Source organism: Cervus elaphus, chromosome 29 (genome assembly GCF_910594005.1).
Source record: "Cervus elaphus chromosome 29, mCerEla1.1, whole genome shotgun sequence".
In the NCBI taxonomy this organism is placed as follows: domain Eukaryota; kingdom Metazoa; phylum Chordata; class Mammalia; order Artiodactyla; family Cervidae; genus Cervus; species Cervus elaphus.
Genome location: NC_057843.1, coordinates 30,375,564 through 30,397,541, shown reverse-complemented (window position 1 = coordinate 30,397,541; position 21,978 = coordinate 30,375,564). Strand labels below are relative to the sequence as shown.

At 35.4% G+C, this 21,978-nt stretch overlaps 1 protein-coding gene across 9 annotated transcripts in view; it reads right to left on the bottom strand.

The window, feature by feature from the left end:
• MPDZ (multiple PDZ domain crumbs cell polarity complex component) overlaps nt 1-21,978 on the bottom strand; it is a 160,776-nt gene that overhangs the window by 102,867 nt on the left and 35,931 nt on the right. For all 9 annotated transcript variants that reach the window (XM_043890631.1, XM_043890630.1, XM_043890633.1 and 6 more), the window contains 5 exons: nt 6,289-6,498; nt 5,714-5,853; nt 4,617-4,830; nt 3,564-3,692; nt 1,418-1,627 (listed from right to left, as the gene is read on the bottom strand). In XM_043890631.1, the coding sequence (XP_043746566.1) occupies nt 1,418-1,627; nt 3,564-3,692; nt 4,617-4,830; nt 5,714-5,853; nt 6,289-6,498 (903 nt within the window). The remainder of the gene's footprint in view (nt 1-1,417; nt 1,628-3,563; nt 3,693-4,616; nt 4,831-5,713; nt 5,854-6,288; nt 6,499-21,978) is intronic.

Sequence of the window (21,978 nt, the reverse complement as noted above, 5' to 3'; positions counted from 1 at the left end):
ACAGGCAGAATGGGGCTAGCTGGTAATGCTTTCTGATTTTCTTTAAGCATACTCTATATCTCACTGACAGTCACCTAAATGGGATATAATTTTATAGTAAAGTTTGATTTATTTTTTCATTCCACATAATTATCTATGCAAACTTAGCAAAAGTTTAAAGTTTAGATAATTACAAGAAAATGACAGGATGAAATCTGCTTCAATTGTAACAAATGTGTTTTCTATTTTTAATAAGACTTATGCAAGTGCTATTTTAGAGGGTGGCAATTTGACTATCGAATGGTTTTAAAAGGGGCACAAGCTTCAGAAATGATGCTATGCACAGAATAGATATTTTTCTAAGCTTTCAATTACATCAAGTGGTTTTTGGTATTGCATTCATTTATATATTGCTGAATGAAATGTTTTGTTTACCACAAAAGAATGCCACTTAAATACTTTCATAAACAGGCTTTCTTTACTTTTTTCTCCCTGCAAAAAATAGCAACCAAACACAATCCTAAAAACAACAGAATCATGGAAATTTCAAGTGTTCTAATAAAGTTTTAAAGGGCTTGTAGAGGAGGTTAGAATAATAAAAAAGGAATTTGTAGCAACTATCTAGAAAAAACGGTAATAGAAAAAAAAAAACTGCTTTTAGATCTACAAGAAAGGAATAGAGAACTAGAATTTGCTAGAAAACATATAGAAAGTGAGTATAATTCTCTTCTTAAATATTCAAGAAATTTCTGGATAAAATCATGTTGTTGATATTTAATCCATGATATTGAGTGACTTTAACTATTTGAGATAACATTACACTATAATAATTTTGAAACGTTCTAGCTTTTTGCAGATCAAGTTAAGAACAAAGATGGAATGCTCTATGAATAAAACTTTTGTTACAACCCTGAAAGCATAACTTGTGTCTAAAAAACTTATGTAACTAGGTCAAGAATAGCGACTTCTCATTACAAATCTTATAACAATTATATGACATACCTTAAAACAATAACATTAAAAGGTTTTAGTAAGTTTTATTCATCCACCTTCCCCTCCAAAAGACACTAAGAAGCAAGCTGTTGAAAGGGAATGATTAGAACTTACAACCCACCTTACAGAAGACCTTCTAAATAAGAAAAATATAGAATAAAACATTTTAGGTATTAGTAGCATATAATTCATTTAAATTTATTAATACTTCAAAACACTTATCCTCATAAAAGTGCTGCTTAGAGAAAAATGCAAAACATTAATCTAGAATTTTAAGCAATCTATCTTTCATTTGTGAGACAGTATTCCTATTCAAAAAACTATTATTAGCGCTAAAACATTCTGTATTTGAATTTTGTTTCATTCTTTAGCAATAATACACTAACATTAATAAATCTAGTTTCTAAATAAACATCACTGTCTCATTAAGTTTTTATGTCCTTACCCGCATTTCTGGCGTAGAAGCTGGGGATGAGGAAAGGGTGATGCCCAAAGAGGTAGCTGCTGTTGGTTCTTCAATGGCACCTCTTGCAATCATCAACTTCACTCTATTTCCACACTGTCTGAGGACTTGGGCTACCTGCTCACTGCTCATTCCTGCTAGGTCTGTATCACCAATCTTTAGAATGTGGTCTCCACTGCATAATCGCCCATGCTGAATAAAGAGGAATTGGTTAGTCAGCTTGTTGTTATTATTACTAAATTCATCAGAGAAACTCTAAATGAGAGAATGGGAATAATAACAAAAAAGAGCCATACTGTGAATTCTTGGTACATTGAACATGTAGTGTTAACTCTCTTTTGAAGCATCCTAACATCATTCAATATGATATAAGTAATTTAAATTCATAAATATTACTTAAATCAATAATTGATGTGAGCTCTTCAATTTGATTTCTTCACACTCGATGCAGGAAAGCACTAGCCTTTCTGTGAGTTTTTTGAGGGAAGTAAAAGAGAGAAAATGCCACCAGGTGAAGCTGAAACTCCAATACTCTGGCCACCTGATGTGAAGAACTGACTCATCTGAAAAGACCCTGATGCTGGGAAAGACTGAAGGCAGGAGAAGGGGACAAGAGAGGATGAGATGATTGGATGGAATCACCGACTCGATGAACATGAGTCTGAGTAAGCTCCGGGAGCTGGTGATGGACAGGGAGGCCTGGCATGCTGCAGTCCATCGGACGCAAAGAGTCGGACATGACTGAGCAACTGAACGGAAGTGAACTGAAAGATGAGGTATAACTCACTACACAAACATATATTACTCAAAATACAGTGTGAACCACAAAAAAGCTCTGAGTTAATATCACAACTTTCTGCCTTGCCATTTCAAAGATAAATATCCTTAAAGGACTCGCTTGCAGAGTAAATCTTTGCAAGATGTAAATTCAGACAGACCAGGGAAGCGAACAGCGATCTGGTAAGCCCCCATACAAGCACTGTCCACAAGAACATTCTGCAGTGATTAAAATGTTCTGCAATGTCCAACATGGCAGCTACAAGCAACACAGTGCTCTAGAGTAGGGATCCCCAACCTCCAGTACCTCCTATCATATCAGCAGCAGCATTAGATTAGAAATAAAGTGCGCAGTAAATGTAATGCACTTGAATCATCCTGAAACCATCCCCATCACCCCAGTCTGTGGAAAAACTGTCCTCCACGAAATGGTCCCTGGGGTCAAAAAGGTTGGGGCCTGTTGTTCTAGATCACTTGAAATATAGCTCATCTTATGGAAGAGCTGAGGTGGTAATATTACTTAATTGTAATAAATTCAAATTTGAATTTAAGAGTGGTATGTGGCAAGTCCCTACAGTATTAGTGCAACTCTATACAGAAGGGAAAGCTTATTCATCACAAGTCTGTCAATTAGAGAGATTTCACTGGATACTGCTTGATACTGGCTAATATTTAAAAGTGAGAAAACACACATGCTATTGAGTTACTCTCAATATCTCTACTGATTTAAGGTTGCCCATAAATTTGCATTTCATTTACCAATATGAACAATATTTGATGACCCTGACTGCAAATAGCTTCATACACAAAACATTATTATCAAGGCAAAGAAGACACCAGAACCTGTCAAATTAAAATATAAATCACAATTAGTAACTTTATAATTTTCTCACATATATTCCAACAACTTTATATAGCATAAATGGCAATGGCTTAATGAACTACTCTAAGAAATAAAAAATAGGCCATACTCTTTGTTTTTCCCTCTCAGTAATGAAATATTCTTTTTTCCACAATACCTTGTGGCTATCAAATAGATAAATAGGCTTGTAAAAATGACTTACAATAATAAATAAAGAATATCTACCTCTAAAATGATCAAAATCACAACTTGGGCTTTACCCTCTGATTTGAAAGTCTTATGACCACTGTCTGTAACTGTAAATGAAAATCAAGGTTTCTTCTGAAATGCATTTCACCCCAAGTCAAAGAAAATCATTTTACAAACAAGTCCAGTAAAACAAAAGAATCTGACCTTATTTGAAGCCAAAGTTTCTTCTTTCTGACAGAAATATACAAGATGAAGCTGTACTATTGGATAAAACATAAAATACCTGCTGGAATAACTTACCTGATCAGCTACACCTCCAGGCAGAATGGTCTTCACAATCACACCAGTTGCTTTTCCTCCTACGATGCCAAACCCCAGACCAGAACCATCATTGACCAACTCAATAGTTTCCACATGCTGCCAGTGAGCCTGAAAACAAAGCCCTCCTGTGAATTTGAAAACTAAAATTTTTATTGTAGTTGAGATTTCTGTGAATATTATTTTGTGATTAGTATTAAGTAAGTGCAGACATATAATGAGTTTTAACAGGGTTCCTTTTATTTAGTACACTTCTCTTTCAACAGGTTGTTACTACTGTTGATATAACTATTTCTTGAAATTATCAATACATCATTATAGTGGCTCTATTTAACCAGGTAAAGATACAGACTGGCAAGATCCTTTGAAGAGTTTAAAAAAAGATGATCAAAGAAAAAGAGAAAAAAAATGTCAGCTGTTAAAAATTTCTTCTACATAAATCTTGTTGCATGAGATTTCAAGTTAAGTGAGAAAGTGTTAATCATTCAGTCGTGTCCAACTCTTTGCAACCCTATGGATTGTAGCCCGCCAGGCTCCTCTGTCCATGGAATTTTCCGTGGAATTTTCCAGAAACACTGGAGTGAGTAGCCATTCCCTTCTCTAGTATATCTTCCCGACCCAGGGATTGAACCTTGGTCTCCTGCACTGCAGGGGGATTCTTTACTGTCTGAGCCACCTGGGAAGCCCCCAAATTAAATGACCTCTTAAAGTCACTGGTAGCTAACTCTAACAACTTAAAAAGTAAAATCAAGATTTTATTTGTTTACAGATAAGTCAATTTTTTAAGGGACTTTTTTTTTTCTTTTTTTTAGGAATGAATTCAAGTTAAAAAGCTACATAAATAAAAGTTTTTTGGAAGCCAGAAACTTAATCATACTTGCATAAAATATATTCTATGCTCAGAAGGGAAAGAAGTTGAACAAAAAGGCAAAAACGCAAGAAATACAAAGAACCTAAAGGAATTGCAAACCTGTGCAAAAACTTAAAGAATTAGAAAAATATGTCCTGTTCCCCTTGAAAATCTTATGTACTCACTGGATTAGAATGAGCTGACAGTGTGCTCGCCGCAGATGGGGAACGGGAAACTATGGGGCTGATGAGCTGAGGCAATGAGCCTCTGGCAATAACCAGCTGGACGGTATCCTTGGCTTTCTGCAGGATGCTGATGGCCTGCTGATGGGTAATTGTCTGATCAAGTGCCTGTCCATTAATAGCAAGGATCTGGTCAGTCTCCTTCAATCTTCCATCTCTAACAATGAAAAGGGGGATAAGAGATAACTGATAGAGCTCAAGAAAATGACTGCTTCTTTGGCATGCATTTTCAGGTCATTTTTAATTCTATTTTCTGATGTCCACACTATGCAAGTTTTTTCTTGCAATTGTACTCCTAAAATATTTTTTCTCTATTTCTTTAATTTTGTTCTATGTGAGATGCTGTTCACAAAACCTAACATGATAATCACCCCATGATGTATGTAAGTCCAATCATGATGCTATACACCTTAAACTTACACAGTGCTATATGTCAATTATATCTCAATAAAAAAGGAAGGGAAAAATATATATGCTTTGGCACCAGCTGACCTAACCCTAGTCAACCACTCCCGGTCAACAGCCACCTTCTTTTTAGCTACTCATTCAACCTATATGTTTTATTTTAGTACTGCTATAATCGTCTACAAATGAATGCAAAGAAGTATATATTTACTTCTTGCTTTGAGCATAATAAAATACAGCTCCTACTTGTTGTTTTGAGCATATTAATAAAATACAGCTCATATTATCATAGACCACTTGAATGCTTTTCTATAATTTTTAAATCTAATCAAAAAGAGCCTGTTTAAAAACAATGGGAGTAATGTCCTACTCAAATTTTTATTTCCTTACTAGAAAGTGATTAAGTCACTTTTTAAATTTTTTTTAAAGTTTTTTTAAAACTATATTTAAAAGTTACTCTGCTTTCAAAGGACTTTCTTGTTACTGTAGCAATGTTAATGATTTCTAAAAACTGGTTAATAACATTTTATACTGTTTTTGCTTTTAGGCATTTTTGTTTCTTGAAATTCTCCTAGGGTGAGCAGCACCTTGTGAATGTGATATCAACATCAGAGATGTCACAGTGACAGTCCCACCTGTGGGCCACACTGCCCTCCTGGATCTCCTGCACAAATATACCCAGCTCGCCCCGGTTTTCACTCCTCAGTCCCACCACACTGAACCCAAGGCCTCCACATGGAGGCTTGAGGAGCTCAAAAACTTCTATCTGGCGACCCTGTCCAGAAAAAGAAGCAAGGAATATAATTACATGGCAGCCACAGCAGTCATAGTCTTATTAGTGGCATTAATCTGTTTAAAAATTTTTTTAATTTTTTCTAAGATAACCTTCATTTAGAAAAATCCCTGAAGCACTTAAACTTACATGAAATCTACATCTTTTTCATTCTAATTTTTTCAATGTTAAAAATGTCTTCATAAATAAGAATATATATCATAGTATAATATATATTTAAGATATACTTTATATTGTTGCTCAGTAAAATGTAATAAAATTTATAAAAGATAGAAAACAAAATACATTGTTGCTATAATTTCTATAATAATAATATGTTTAAAGTATATATTTAACATATGTAATATAAATATGCAAGAATTCTTCAAATTATCCAGGACACATTCTATCATAACTAACAGGAACAAACGCTCTTACCTGGGCCATATTTTTGATCAGTTGATCAAATTCATCACAAGCAGGTTTCCCATTGACATGTGCAGTACCCAATCCTGTAAGACCTTCCAGATTTCCATTATTTGGGGATGATAAAAATGATTCATTTTGTAGAGTAGGAATTACACCTGGGCTGAGATGTGGAATGTGACCATACTCGACATTTGAAATTGTTGAAGTTGCAATGTTTACCTAAGAGTAATATGGAGATTATTAACAATTCTGATATCCCATAAGCTACCTCATAGAAGTCATCCCAAGAGGGGTAATAATGAAGTACATATGAAATTTCAAAATGTCCATACTGTTTTATCCAGCAACTCTATTTCAAGAAGAAAAATCAGAAAAACACACAAAGATATACATGCAAGGAAGTTCAATGAAGCACTGTTTTTCAGCGGAAAAAGTTTTAAACACTAATTATGTGAAAAAAATTAGCATTCAATTTCAAGATACTTGTTCAAACACACACAAAAACACATATATCTCTACATTCTTAAGTGAAAAAGCCTAGTTAATGAACAATAAGCAAAGTATAATTCAATGTACACTCAAAATATTATTAAACACCTAGAACAATATATACTAAATAACCAATACAGCAATAGTTGTCTCCAAGATATGGGAATCCAGGGAGACACAGTTGCTCCCAAGATATGGGAATCTAGGGAGACATTTACTTACTATATTACTCGAATTTTCATAACAACTTATGCAGTAAAGAATTTGGTCTTTCCCAAAGGGAGGCCTGGCCTTTGTCTCCAGTTCACAGAAATAATTTCTAAATCCTTGGAATGTTTCCAGATGACGGAAGTGTCTCTGTTCTTCACGGTGGGACCCAAGGCCACATGATATCCACTCAAATTCTGAAACTAAGTCATCTCACACGGGCAATCAATCACACCTATGAAATGACGCCCCAATATGTACACACCAAGCTCACGTGAGCTTCCTGGGTTGGCAACACTCCGTGTGAGCTGCCACACACCAATCTGGGAAGAGAACACTTCCTGAGGAGAACAGAAGCTTCACATCAGGAATGCTCCCAGACTCGGCGCTATGCATCTCGTTCTTATGCTAATTATTTACCTGTATCCTTTCCCTATAACAGACCACAATCATGAGTCTAACAGCTTTTAGTAAGTTCAATAGGTCCTTCTAATGAATTAGTGAACCTGAGGGTGGTTTGGGGAACCTCCTCAACATACATGGTTGGTATCAGAAGTGAGAGTGGTCCTGTGTGGACTCGTCCTACCAGCTCCGTGTTTGGAGCTTAACTCGTTGCTGCTTATGTCACAAGTTTGGGCAGAGCTGCCAGGCTGGACAGCGCCCTTAAACTTCACAGTATGGCTAGCGCCAGGTACAGTAACATTAGTAAACAACAACAAAAAAGACCATTCCATTTTGGGAAAAAATGCTAGTTACTTGCATGTGCCTGTTATACAGAGCTAAATAATTAATAATAATAATATAACTAATATATTATCAAATAATATTATGCTAAATATTATCTATCCAATTAAATGATAATGATATTAACATATTAATGCTAAATAATAATGAATATAAACAATAATAATATTTCATTAAGGTAAATAATCATTCAACTAGTGCAAACAACCAGACCTAATTTTATATAAAGTATATGGAATATAACTTTTTATTTATAATTAATAGAAGAAAGACTATATCAATGACATTTTTGGAGCACTCTTCTGAACTCATCAGCACTCTGTCCTTCACACACATAGCTTCAGCTATAACTGATCACTGTTCCTCAAACCACCAAGCTTCTCTCTCTAGCCATCAAGGCTAGACATCCTTCCCCCAAGTATCTACATGCTTACATCTTTACTTCATCCAAGTGCACTCAACATCATCACCTCAGAGAAGGCTCCCTGACAGTGCATCCCAGAATTATGCTCCATGAGCTGACTCTGCCCTGTTTTTCCTCATGATGCTTATTATCACCTACATGTTCTCTGTTGTTAAGTAGCTTCCATCCCAATCTGTAGAGACAGACTAGAACACAGAATACTCCAGTGGATCAATAAAATCTGACTATTTTATTCTCTACTGTATCCTCATTCTCTATGTTAGTGTCTTGCACGGAGCTGGCCTTCCATATCCACTTGCAGAATAAATGTTTATCCAATGTTTAAGGATCTACTCTGATTTAATCTGCCCAACAAACTTCCAAGAATCACTATTTCCATTTTACACATGAGATGATTACACAAAGTCACACACTTAGTAAGTAGATTACGACCTATGTCTTTTCCTGTCATCTTTGTATTATACACAGAGCAAACAATCATTTAGATATTAATTTATAGAAAGGAGACACTAGTAAATGGCTTCTACTGACAGAAGCAATCAAAATATTTCACAATATGTCACCAATTGATGCCTAAGAGTTTGTTACCTATCCTGAAAAATAAAACAGGAGACTCAGTAAATCACCATAGTTACCAACAATCACAATTATTTGGTTGGCTATCTATAAAGACAAATGAAAAAGAGATCAATGTGTCTGAGGAAGAAGCTTCAGGGAAATCTTTCAAATGCTTCTTTTAAAATCTACAGCAGACATGATCAATTATTATTTTTTTGAAAGCAAGCTTCTTACACCAAACCTGTTTTTTTTTTTAAACCTGAGCATAGCAACTTCAATAAAGTCTGCCAGGTGAAGATACACCGTACAGGTTGAAGCAGACAGGATCATGAAATCTGTGACAGGCTGAGGATCTCGCACACAAGACCTAATACCTATGGGATGTTTGCATAGGGAATAAATAATTGGAGCTTTGCTACAGTGAGCTAGAATGAACAAGTCATGTTATAAGAACAAACAGTCTATGTGAAGTTAACTGGTGAAGAAGCTCTGAAAACTATGTTAGACAAGGTGTGAAGGCATTCTAAGAGTGAAGTTATATATACATATAAAGCTATATGACACTGGACATTGTCTTCTCCAAATTTGTTAAAGGCTTAACCAATGACAATGACTCCTCCTATCCCCATCCAGCCACTGAGGTCTATATAAATGTAAAAGCAAAGAGATCACACATGTAAAAACTATAATTTAATTATACCATCATACAAAAGACATCTTTTTAAATTTGAAAATTTATTCCCAGAGGGAAAAACACCAAGGCACAGCTATGACTCTGCTACGGCTTTATTAAAATGGTTTTCTGAAATAAAATCTCCTGGAAGGATAGGAACGAATCTTCTTTGACATGACTAGTCAGTTCACAGCAGACACAGTACAGATGGTTAATAAAAAGGCCTTGACTCCCATCTTGGTTTATACAATATAAAATAAGCAGAAGAAAACACATCTATCTGGTGATTTGATATACAGATATACAATCTGTATTATTTGGGGAAGTTATTAGTAGATGAACAAGAGTCATCAAATAATTATGTTTTCAGTTTAGCTTCTGGCTATTTCAGTCTAAAAAGGTCTTTCATGTTCTTACTAAATAAACATGTATTAATTTAACTAAGGGATGTTTCATTAGTGCCAACACCTAAGGTAAGTTACGTGAAAATTACATAAGGTATTCAGTTAAAAAGTTGTCAAATTATTTGTGAACGGTAATACGAAATACCCTCTCAGTATTTAGGACAGGAAGACGCGCAGTCAGAACCAGCAACAGGTTCACTTACTTTAAAATGTCAGATAAGGCAAAAATCATAACAAAGGACAATTATACAACCCAGGCACACTGTTTTAATGCAAAACACATGCACAGCCACTTACAAATACCTTGATGTATGGGAGGTCCCCATCTTCTTTCTTGTATAAATCACACTCATACAATATGATTTTTTTTTCAAATTTAGTCACTCTTTCTTTAAAAGGTGAAGCAAGGACATGGACACTTGAGAAATAACTTTAATAAAGAACCTTTTATGAGATCTTTCTTCTTCACAGTTTTATCTAACACAACAAAATCACCAACAATTGTTTTATCAAGTCATCTGTGTAGTCTCTCAAAAGAATTTAAATAAGTTTTTATAGAAAAATATCTCATCATATGTTTTATACATGATATAACCCTACAAATATAAAAGTAATTATGACTCGCACAAGCAACTCTAAAATGACTTTTTTAATAAATCTCTATTTATGGAACCAAACAGACAAGAAAATATCTGAGTAAACAACTGTTTAGTCCTCTGAGCATCAGTCAATATATGTTACAGGAGAAAAAGACAGCATCTTTTCCACCCAACAAACAACTTATTTGTAGGTGTAGTAAGAGAGCTTCATCTTCTGTAACAGCATTCCAAGAAAACAAGAATTCTCTTTAGTTCTAAAAACAATTAAGCTCACCCTATGGAAATAACTATATCAGAATAACCCTTCCTCTGAGATCAATCAGAATATGTGCATAAAAGCTGTTACAAAAAAAAAAAAAAAAACTTTAAAAGATCAAAAAGAAAGTGCCAGATCTGCTCTAGTCTATTCATTGGAAGTAAATCAGTAAGCCCAGCCCACACTCAAGAAGGTTATCACACAAGAGCACAGTTACCAGAAAGTACAGATTATCTGGTGTCCATCTTGCAGGCTGTCTACACAGTACATCAGAGGAAAGCAGCTGACAGCCAAGACAGAGGGAAGACCTTAAAAGCTACTGGAGCAAAAAGGGACCTTATCTTCAAAGAAGAATAAAGCTGACATCTGACTTCTCAAATGAACGGAAGACAGAAGAGAAATGAAAAATTTTAAAGAACTGACAACTCAACATTTTCAGAACAACTCCCCCACACACATACTCACACACAAAGCATTGTCTCAGTTTGGGACAAAATAAATACCAAAATAAATTCTCTGGCAGAAAGAAAATGACCTCTGATGGAATTTCCCGAATGCAGAAAACACTGAAAAGCATAGGAAAGGGTTTAAAATGTGAGTAAAACAACAGAAATTGGTTATGACACATAATCTAAAACTTGTGAAGTTTTAAATTCATGTAGGATTAAACTACATGAACAATTACACAAAAGACAGGAGTAGGATAAATGGGGTGGAAATATATTAAATTCCTTTCATTTTCCAGGAAGTAGTGAAAGTACTAAAGTCAAGTAAGTTAAGGATATGTATATCTGACAAAGAAGTAAGAACTAAAATACATAAAGAAAATCCAAAACTCAAACATTTAAGAAATTCAATTAAAAACGAACAAAAGACACAGACAATGCACCAAAGAGGACAGAGAGATGACAGGTAAGAACATAAAGGTGTTCAGCATCTTATCCATTAAAGAAATGCAGATTAAAAGCACAATGAGGTATCACTCTATACCTGAAAGAATAACCAAATAAAAAACAAATAATGACAACAGCACACAGTGATCAGGATGTGGAGAGATGTAAAGAATGTAAAACAGTAGAGTCCCTTTGGGGAACAGTCTGGCTGTTTCCGAAACAAACTGTATATTTACCATATGATCCAGTAATGGCACTCCTGGACACGTGCTATAGAGAGATGAAAAAAATGAAAATCTAGGTCCACAAAAAACATGTACAAAATTGCTCACAGTACCTTCATTGATAAGAGTAAAATATTGGAAACAAAGTATCCTCCAGTAAGTACATTCATAGCCAGAATAAATCTCAGCAACAAAAAGAAACAAAATATTAAAATGCACAATAACTTGGAGGGATCATGTTGAGCGAAAAAAGACAATATCAAACAGTCACATACATTATGATCATATTTTTAATATTCTTGAGTTGATTATATACATAGAAATAAACTATATACATACACTATATACATATACTCCATTCCAGGGTCAGGAATGGTGTGGAATATACGGCTGGATATAAAAGGCAGCATAAGGGAGATCTTTGTGGTGCCAGACAGATCAGTACTTAGATGGTGGGTAGTTACACAAATCTATACAAGTGGGAAAACAACAGAAGTTTTAAAAATTAACACACATTTTATCAATACCAGTTTTGCGGTATGATACTTTACTAAGATGTAACCACTGGAAGAAACGGTGAGGCGCACACACACCATACTGAAAATTTTCTGTGAATCTGTAATTAGAATCAAAATAACTTTTTAGGGTTAACTCAAATAGGTCAAGGATACTGACTATAATCTTTAAGCTAACCAATAAAAGAATAATAAGATTAAGTATAAATAACATGCTATCTAGGAAGAAAATGATATTAAAAACTTAACTAATACAAAACAGGCAAAAAAGAATATGAAAACAAAAATGTCAGGTTTATCAGTAATTAAATATGAAGGAGTTAAATACCCAAAAGACTAAAATTGTCAGATTGGATAACACAGTAAAATTCAAATGCATACTGACTACCAAAGATATAAATTAATAAAAAAAAGAGATACAGTAAAGATGAAGTAGGAAGAATGAAAAAAAAAATACACCACACTTCAATTAACCAACAGAAGTCTAGTACAACAAAACTAGCATCAGACAAGTAGATTTCAAGAAACACTACTGGACACAAAAATGGACAATCCCCAGAGACAAAGGGTCAATTCAACAGACAAGAAAAAACAATCTTAGCAATCTAAAAAGATAATCTCAAAACAGCAGGGCATTCCCCCTAAGATCAGGAACAAGACAAGGGTGTCCCCATTCCCACCACTATTATTTAACACAGTTTTGGAAGTCCTAGCAACAGCAATCAAGTGAAGAAAAAGAAATAAAAGGAATCCAGATCAGAGAAGATGAAGTAAAGCTCTCACTGTTTGCAGATGACATGATACTATACCAAGAGAACCCTAAAGATATTATCAGAAAATTACTAGAACTAACCAGTGAATATAGAAAAGTGCAGCTCAATTGAGCTGCTCAGTCATGTCTGACTCTGCGACACCATGGACTGCAGCACATCAGGCCTCCCTGTCCATCACCAATTTCTGGAGTTTACTCAGACTCATGTCCATTGAGTCAGTGATGCCATCCAACCATCTGATCCTCTGTCATCCTCTTCTCCTGCCTTCACTATTTCCCAGCACAAGGGTCTTTTCAAATGAGTCAGTTCTTCATATCAGATGGCGAAAGTATTGGAGTTTTAGCTTCAGCATCAGTCCTTCCAATGACCATTGAGGATTGATTTCCTTTAGGATGGACTGGCTGGATTTTCTTGCAGTCCCAGGGACTTTCAAAAGTCTTCTCCAACACCACAGACCAAAGCATTAATTCTCCAGTGCTCAGCTTTCTTTATAGCTCAAATCCATACATGACTACTGGAAAAACTATAGCTTTGACTAGATAGATTTTTGTTGGCAAAGTAATATCTCTGTTTTTTAATATGCTGCCTAGGATGGTCATAACTTTTCTTCCAAGGAGCAAGCATCTTTTAATTTCATGGCTGCAGTCACCATCTGCAGTAATTTTGGAGCCCCCCAAAATAAACTCTGTCATTGTTTCCACTGTTCCATCTATTTGCCATGAAGTGATGGGACCAGATGTCATGATCTTAGTTTTCTGAATGTTGAGCTTTAAGCCAACTTCTTCACTCTCCTCTTTCACTTTCATCAAGAGGCTCTTTAGTTTTTCTTCACTTTCTGCCATAGGGTGGTGTCATCTGCATATCTGAAGTTATTGAAATTTCTCCCAACAATCTTGATTCCAGAGTGTGCTTCTTCCAGCCCAGCGTTTCTCATGATGTATCTGCATATAAGTTCAATAAGGAGGGTGACAATATTCAGGCTTGATGTACTCCTTTCCCGATTTGGAACCAGTCTGTTGTTTCATGTCCAGTTCTAACTGTTGCTTCCTGACCTGCATACAGGTTTCTCAAGAGGCAGGTCAGGTGGTCTGGTATTCCCATCTATTTCAGAAGTTTCTATAGTTTATTGTTATCCACACAGTCAAAGGCTTTGGCATAGTCAATAAAGGAAAAGTAGATGTTTTTCTGGAACTCTCTTCTTTTTCGATGATTCAGCGGATGTTGGCAATTTGAGCTCTGGTTCCTCTGCATTTTCTAAAACCAGCTTGAACATCTGGAAGTTCATGGTTCACATACTGATGAAGCCTGGCTTGGAGAATTTTGAGCATTACTAGTAATAGTGTCTGAGATGAGTGCAATTGTGTGGTAGTTTGAGCATTCTTTGGCATTGCCTTCCTTAGGGACTGGAATGAAAATTGACCTTTTCCAGTCCTGTGGTCACTGCTTAGTTTTCCTAATTTGCTAGCATATTGAGTGCAGCACTTTCACAGCATCATCTTTTAGGATTTGAAATAGCTCAACTGGAATTCCATCACCTCTACTAGCTTTGTTCATAGTGATGCTTCCTAAGGCCCACTTGACTTCACATTTGAGGATGTTTGGCTCTTGGTGAGTGACCACACCATCGTGATTATCTGGGTTGTGAAGATCTTTTTGTATATTTCTGTGTATTCTTGCCACCTCTTCTTAATATCTTCTGCTTCTGTTAGGTCCATACCATTTCTGCCCTTTATTGAGCACATCTTTGCATGAAATGTTCCCTTGGTATCTCTGATTTTCTTGAAGAGATCTCTAGTCTTTCCCATTCTGTTGTTTTCCTCTATTACTTTGCATTGATCACTGAGGAAGGCTTTCTTATCTCTCCTTGTATTCTTTGGAACTCTTCATTCAGATGCTTATATCTTTCCTTTTCTCCTTTGCTTTTGCCTTCTCTTCCTTTCACAGCTATTTGTAAGGCCTCCTCAGACAGCCATTTTGCTGTTTTGCATTTCTTTTTCTTGGGGATGGTCTTGGTCCATGTCTCCTGTACAATGTCACGAACCTCCATCCATAGTTCATCAGGCACTCTATCTATCAGATCTAGTCCCTTAAATCTATTTCTCACTTCCACTGTATAATCATAAGGGATTTGATTTAGGTCATACCTGAATGGTCTAGTGGTTTTCTCCACTTTCTTCAATTTAAGTCTGAATTTGGCAATAAGGAGTTCATGGTCTGAGCCGCAGTCAGCTCCCAGTCTTGTTTTTGCTGACTGTATAGAGCGTCTCCATCTTTGGCTGCAAAGAATATAATCAATCTGATTTCGGTGTTGACCATCTGGTGATGTCCATGTGTAGAGTCTTCTCTTGTGTTGTTGGAAGAGGGTGTTTGCTATGACCAGTGCATTCTCTTGGCAAAACTCTATTAGTCTTTTCTCTGTTTCATTCTGCACTCCAAGGGCAAATGTGCCAGGTGTTTCTTGACTTCCTATTTTTGTATTCCAGTCCCCTATAATGAAAAGGATATCTTTTTTGGGTGATAGTTCTAAAAGGTTTTGTAGGTCTTCATACAACCATTCAACTTCAGTTTCTTCAGCATTACTGGTCAGGGCATAGACTTGGATTACCGTGATAGTGAATGGTTTGCCTTGGAAACGAACAGAGATCACTCTGTTGTTTTTGATATTGCATCCAAGTAGTGCATTTCTGACTCTTTTGTTGACTATGATGGCTACTCCATTTCTTCTAAGGGATTCCTGCTCACAGTAATAGATATAATGGTCATCTGAGTTAAATTCACCCATTCCAGTCCATTTTAGTTCGCTGATTCCTAGAATGTCGATGTTCACTCTTGCCATCTCTTGTTTGACTACTTCCAATTCGCCTTGATTCATGAACCTAACATTCCAGGTTCTTATGCAATATTGCTCTTTACAGCATCAGACCTTGCTTCTATCACCAGTCACATCGACAACTGGGTATTGTTTTTGCTTTGGCTCCATCCCTTCATTCTTTCTGGAGTTATGTCTCCACTGATCTCCAGTAGCATATGGGCACCTACCGACCTGGGGAGTTCATCTTTCAGTGTCCTATCTTTTTGCCTTTTCACACTGTTCATGGAGTTCTCAAGGCAAGAATACTGAAGTGGTTTGCCGTTCCATTCTCCAGTGGACCACATTCTGTCAGACCTCTCCACCATGACCCGTCTGTCTTGGGTGGCCCCACATGGCATTGACTTTGTTTCATTAAGTTAGACAAGGCTGTGGTCCATGTGATCAGATTGGCTAGTTTTCTGTGATTGTGGTTTCAGTCTGTCTGCCTCAGGGAACTCAAACAGGGGTTTCTGTATCAACCTAGAGGGATGGGATGAGGAGGGAGATGGGATGGTGGGTCAAGAAGGAGGGGATATATGTACACCTATGGCTGAGTCATGGAGAGGTTTGACAGAAAACAAAATTCTGTAAAGCAATTATCCGTCAATTAAAAAATAAATTTTAAAAAACTGGTAAGGCAAATGAGAAATAGACAAATCCACAATCATAATTAGAATTTATAACACGTCTCACAGAATGAAAAAAAAATCAATAAGGAAACATTCTAAATAATGTTGACCTAATTAACATACATAGAACAGTACACTCAACAATTGCTGAATGTTAAATTCTTTCCAAATGTAAAAGAAATGTTTATCTAAATAGACTATAGGCAGTTCACAAAGCAAGTGTCAACAAACCTCAAATAGAGACCTCTGAATACAGTAAAGTAAGCTAGAAACCAATAACAGAAAGGTAACATGAAAACCAAGGCATGTCAATTAAGCAATACATTCTAAGTAAACCATGGGTAAAAGAAACTCTATTAAAAATTAAACATTTTAATCAAATGATAAGATACAACAACTCAAAATTATGGGAGTGCTAATGCAATGCTTAGATTCAGACTTAAATGAATATATTTAGAAAAATGAAAGCGTAAAACATGATGAGCTAAGCATATTGCTAACAAAGCTAAAAGAGAACATATGCAAAACCCGAAAAAGGAAGAAAATAACATAGGTTAGGCCAGAATTGAGGAAAATTTTTAAAAATTACAAATAAGAAAATTCAAGAAAGCCAAAAGTTGGTCTTTTGGAAGAAATGGATTAACAAAATAGATAAACCTCCAGCAAAGTTTTAGAGTTGGACATTATATATTTTTAAAATTCCTGGTCATCAAAAGATACAATTATGGGAGTCAAAAGGCAAAACACAAAGCAGAAAAAGACAGGTGTGATACATATGTTCAACAAAAAAGTTGTATTCAAAATATATTTAAAAAAAAAACCAAACCAAAAACCTTGTCAGTCAATAAGAGAAGGACTGACAAAACAGAAAAGTTGGCAAAAGACTTATATAGAAATTCCAGAAAAGAGGATTTCTAAATGACCAACAAACATGCGAAAAGGTATTCAACATTATTGAGAACTGCAAATTAAATCAATAATGTGATTCTACAAATACCCTAGAGTAGTTAATGGGGGGCGGGGGGGAGAAGACTAAAGCTGGCAGTAGCAAGTAAAGGCAATGATATGGACGAGGATTTTCATACATTATAAGGAGAGATCGACAACTGATTTGGGAAACAGCCTGACAGAATATACAAATGTTGAATATATACCTTAAGACCCAGAAATTTCACTCTTGAGAAATGCACACTTGTGAACATCAAAAGATACATGTCAGAACATTTGTGGCAGTTTTATTTACAATACAGTCAAAAACTGGGGGGGAAGGCAAAATTATAGTCAACAGTCCCTGACAGCTCAGCTGGTAAAAGCATCCGCCTGCAATGCAGGAGATCCCAGTTCGATTCCTGGGTCGGAAAGATCCGCTGGAGAAGGGATAGGCTACTCACTCCAGTGTTCCTGGGCTTCCCTTGTGGCTCAGCTGGTAAAGAATCTGCCTACAATGTGGGAGATCTGGGTTCAATCCCTGGGTTGGGAAGATCCCCTGGAGAAGGGAAAGGCTACCCACTCCAGTACTCTGGCCTGAAGAAATCCATGGACCCTACAGTCCGTAGGGTCGCAAAGAGTCAGACACAACTGAGCAACTTTCACTTTCACTTTCTTTCACAGTCAACAGGAGAAAGGAAAAATATATTCTAGTGTACTCATGCAATGAAAAATGAAAGACAGCTACAAACACCAAATAAATGAATCTCATAGACACTAAGCGAAGACAAAGAAGCCATGTACAAAAGTATATATACTCAGACTGTAATATATAAAATTCAAATACTTATCTATGGGATGGAAGTCAAAACAGTGCATGATCTGACTTACATGTGGAATCTAAAAACGCCAAACTCATAGAAACAAAGAATAGACTGGTGGTTGCTAGGGACTGCAGGGTATGGGAAATGGGGAAATGTTAGTCAAAGGGTACAAACTTTCAGGTAAGAGATGAATAAATTTCAGGATCTAATGTACAGCAATGATGACTACAGTTAACAATACTGTATTATATACTTGAAAGCTTCTAGGACAATAGATTTTTAAAGTTTTCACCACACACACATATAAATGGTTAATTATGTGAGGGGAAAGATGTATTAATTGGCTTTACCATTGATAATCATTTTGCAATATACACATGTATCAACTATTTCAAACATCACGTTGTACATCTTAAATTTATACAACAATATATGTCAACTATAACTGAAAGAGCCTGGAAAAAATAAGTGATTCCTTTGGGATTGTTAGGACTGACTGCGGGAACAGAGAGTATTATAGAGTGCTGGTAACTTTCTACACTGTGATTTATGGAAAGGGTTATACTTCTACATTCAATTTGTGAAAAATCCTTGAGCTATGTAATTTTCCTTTGATTGTACTGAATATGTTCTTCCTTAATATTTTTTAAAGTTTACAAAGTAAGTGTTACAATCAGAGCAGAGAACCTCGGGTGCCCCAATGAATGATACAAACAGACACTTCTCCTAAATGGGGGGGGGGGGGGGGGGGTTAGGAATAGCCTCTGTGTATCCAGCTGAATCTTTTCTGACAGAAACTGAATTGAAAGTTCAGTTATCTAGCATTCACCATAAACAAAGGAAAGATGAAGAAATGGATATCTGAAGATGAAGTTTACTCTATTACTGTGATAGATTACCTTCCACAGGTTTGATATAGATTCAAGAGGCTAATTCCCATTCCCAAAATAAATTTTTAACAAGTGCTCAAGTCAAGATGAATCCTCAGCAAACATATCTTAACCACTGAAGCACATCTAAATTTTTGTAACTTAAAGATTATAAATTTTTAAAACTCGTATCATTTAATTGTACATCAAATTAGAAGAAAAACAATCATTACACTATCTTATACTTTTATACTAAGGTATTTGACCCACTCTGGTACAAGGCTGATATACTTGTAAGATTTTTAAATTATAAACTTCTTTTTATTATATTTTCAATAATAATAAATATACTATTCTTCAAAATAAACATCATTCCAAAATTTGTCAAAACGATCAATAGAAAATTTTCAAATATATAGATTCATTTAACTAAAACAACTTCAAAATGCTGAAATACTGACTTTTTACATTTTATCTATCCCTTTTAGGCTGTTAACTGAAAAGAACTTAACATTACTAGCTCTATTTAATGGCAAACATCAATCTTTCCAGAAATACTTGTGTAATTGTCTAAGAAAATGATTGCTTAGGATCAAACTGAATTTCCCAAAGCATTACTATATAGATTACCCAAACCTAATTTGTGGTCCTGTTATTTTGACTTAATCTGAATTCACAGTACAGCAATGAGAATAAAATCACCCAAACACTTATATACATTTGATGAATATTATATTTCTATCATTTACAAGCTAAAATATATTATTTAAATTAAGCAAGAAAAATGACCACTGCTTTTACAATCCCAGTGTTAGTTAAACTTTAAACAAATTTATAAATATATATTGCTAGTTCAATTTCCCAATTTTCTGTTTGTTACTCCTCAACATAGTGAAAAATAAGAAGCAAGGCATTCTCTGATTTTGCCATAACAGGTGCACCTCACAGAACTGCGGACTTTTTTTTTTTATTCCGCACCTTGTCTTTTCTTCATGCAGAGCAAGGAAAGTGCTTATTTTCTTGTGAATTTACAAAAATGCTGTAAAACACTCTCTGGAACTGATCCCAAATATGAAATGCAAAGAGGGATAGAATCCTGAGAGTATTCAACGAAATACAGCACCTATAATGGCAGCAATAATAGGAAAGAAAATTTTATACATAATAAAGCTCTGTTTCAAGTTTGGAACCAAGAGAAAGGAGGTCTCCTTTTCCATAAATCTTTCAGAGAAATACTAAGGAGAGCACAACTCTGATGCATTATTGAACAGGCAAACCCTAGCACAGTAATTGATGGTGGCACTCTGATTTAATGATCCTTATTTTTAAAGCTAATTAAAGAAATTGAATTGCATGTTCAAAGCAGATTTGCTTAATGTGACGAGACTATTTTGGACATAAAGTAGCTCACAGTTCCTGAACTAAACAAGTTACAAAATGGAACAGCCAGTTTTAAGGGAGGGAAGGGGTGTGGGGGGAGGGGGGCTTTCAGACAAAACACTGTATAATTTTACATTTTCTATGAGACCTTCCTTTCCTTCATTGGAATACTTATTCAGCACCTGAAATGTTCAAGACATTCGGCTCTAGGGGATGGGACAGTAATAAAACAGGTGTCTGTAGAAGGCTGTGACAAAAGGGCAACAAATCATTCTCAGCTCCTTTTCCCAAGAACAAGTCTATTCCCCTTCCACAGAATCACATACAAAAGTCCTTTTTTGTGTGTGATTCAAAAGTAAATCAGTAGTAAAGTAGTAGTAGTAAAAACTATTACTTTTATTCAATACTGAATTAGTAAAAACTATTAATTTTATTCAATATTGACTCTTAAAAGCATGCCTTTTAAAATTCTGTGTTTCAAAGTGGTAAGTAGATATGAAGTAGTTCTCATGTATTAAAAATACAATTGTCACAAGAAAAGCACTATTGTTTGAGTTGCAAGCTAAACTAGGCTATTATTTTCATGGGCACTGTGTATTACTTGAAAAAATGACTTAAATCCAAAAACTGATTATACAGACTTTGGTATATGGCAGACACTTTCTCAAAAATAAAGTATGCCTGACACTTCAAAGAAAACAACTGACAGTAATTGTTGCCAGTAGTAAAATTTGAGCTTTCAAGCAAAAATTAAGAATTTTGAAAAACTTGAATCTGCCAACCTGGGCTTGACACTTTTCCATCCTTTAAAGACTCTATTGATAAGATCAGAAGCAATACCAGCAAGTGTAATTTTCTGATACTATGTAATGAAAGGTGAAGCGCAATTTTTCTATTTTTCAAATTTTCCGAGTGACCAATGTAATATAAAATCATGTGTGGGTAATGAAAGTAAAAATTCAAAGCACAGGGAAGTGTTCCCTGTTTTGGTTTCAGATTCCACACTGCAACTAGCCTCTAAGAAACTAACAAGAGTTTTGGTGCCCTATCAAATAAGGATAACCACAACTATCTGGAGGCTATATACACCCCTCTCCTTTTCCGTCTACATATTCATGTGAAGCCAGATTTCCTCATATTCATAAACTAAAACAACAAATCCAAACAGATCAAATCCAGAAGCAGATATGAGAATCTTATATCTTCTACTGAGCCATGGTAAAGAGAAATGCAAAAATGTAAAACAATGCCACTCTTTTCACCAATTTTTAAATGTAATGGGCTTATTACTGTTATTTTTTCTGTACTACTTAATAAATATTTACAACAGTTCTCAATTTTAATTTCTAACCTGATATAAATATTGATGGATAAAACCACAAAAACAAAAGCTCTTTGAGGTCCTTAGAAATTTTTAAGAATGTAATGGGGTCATGAGCCACTGCCTTAGAACATTAAAT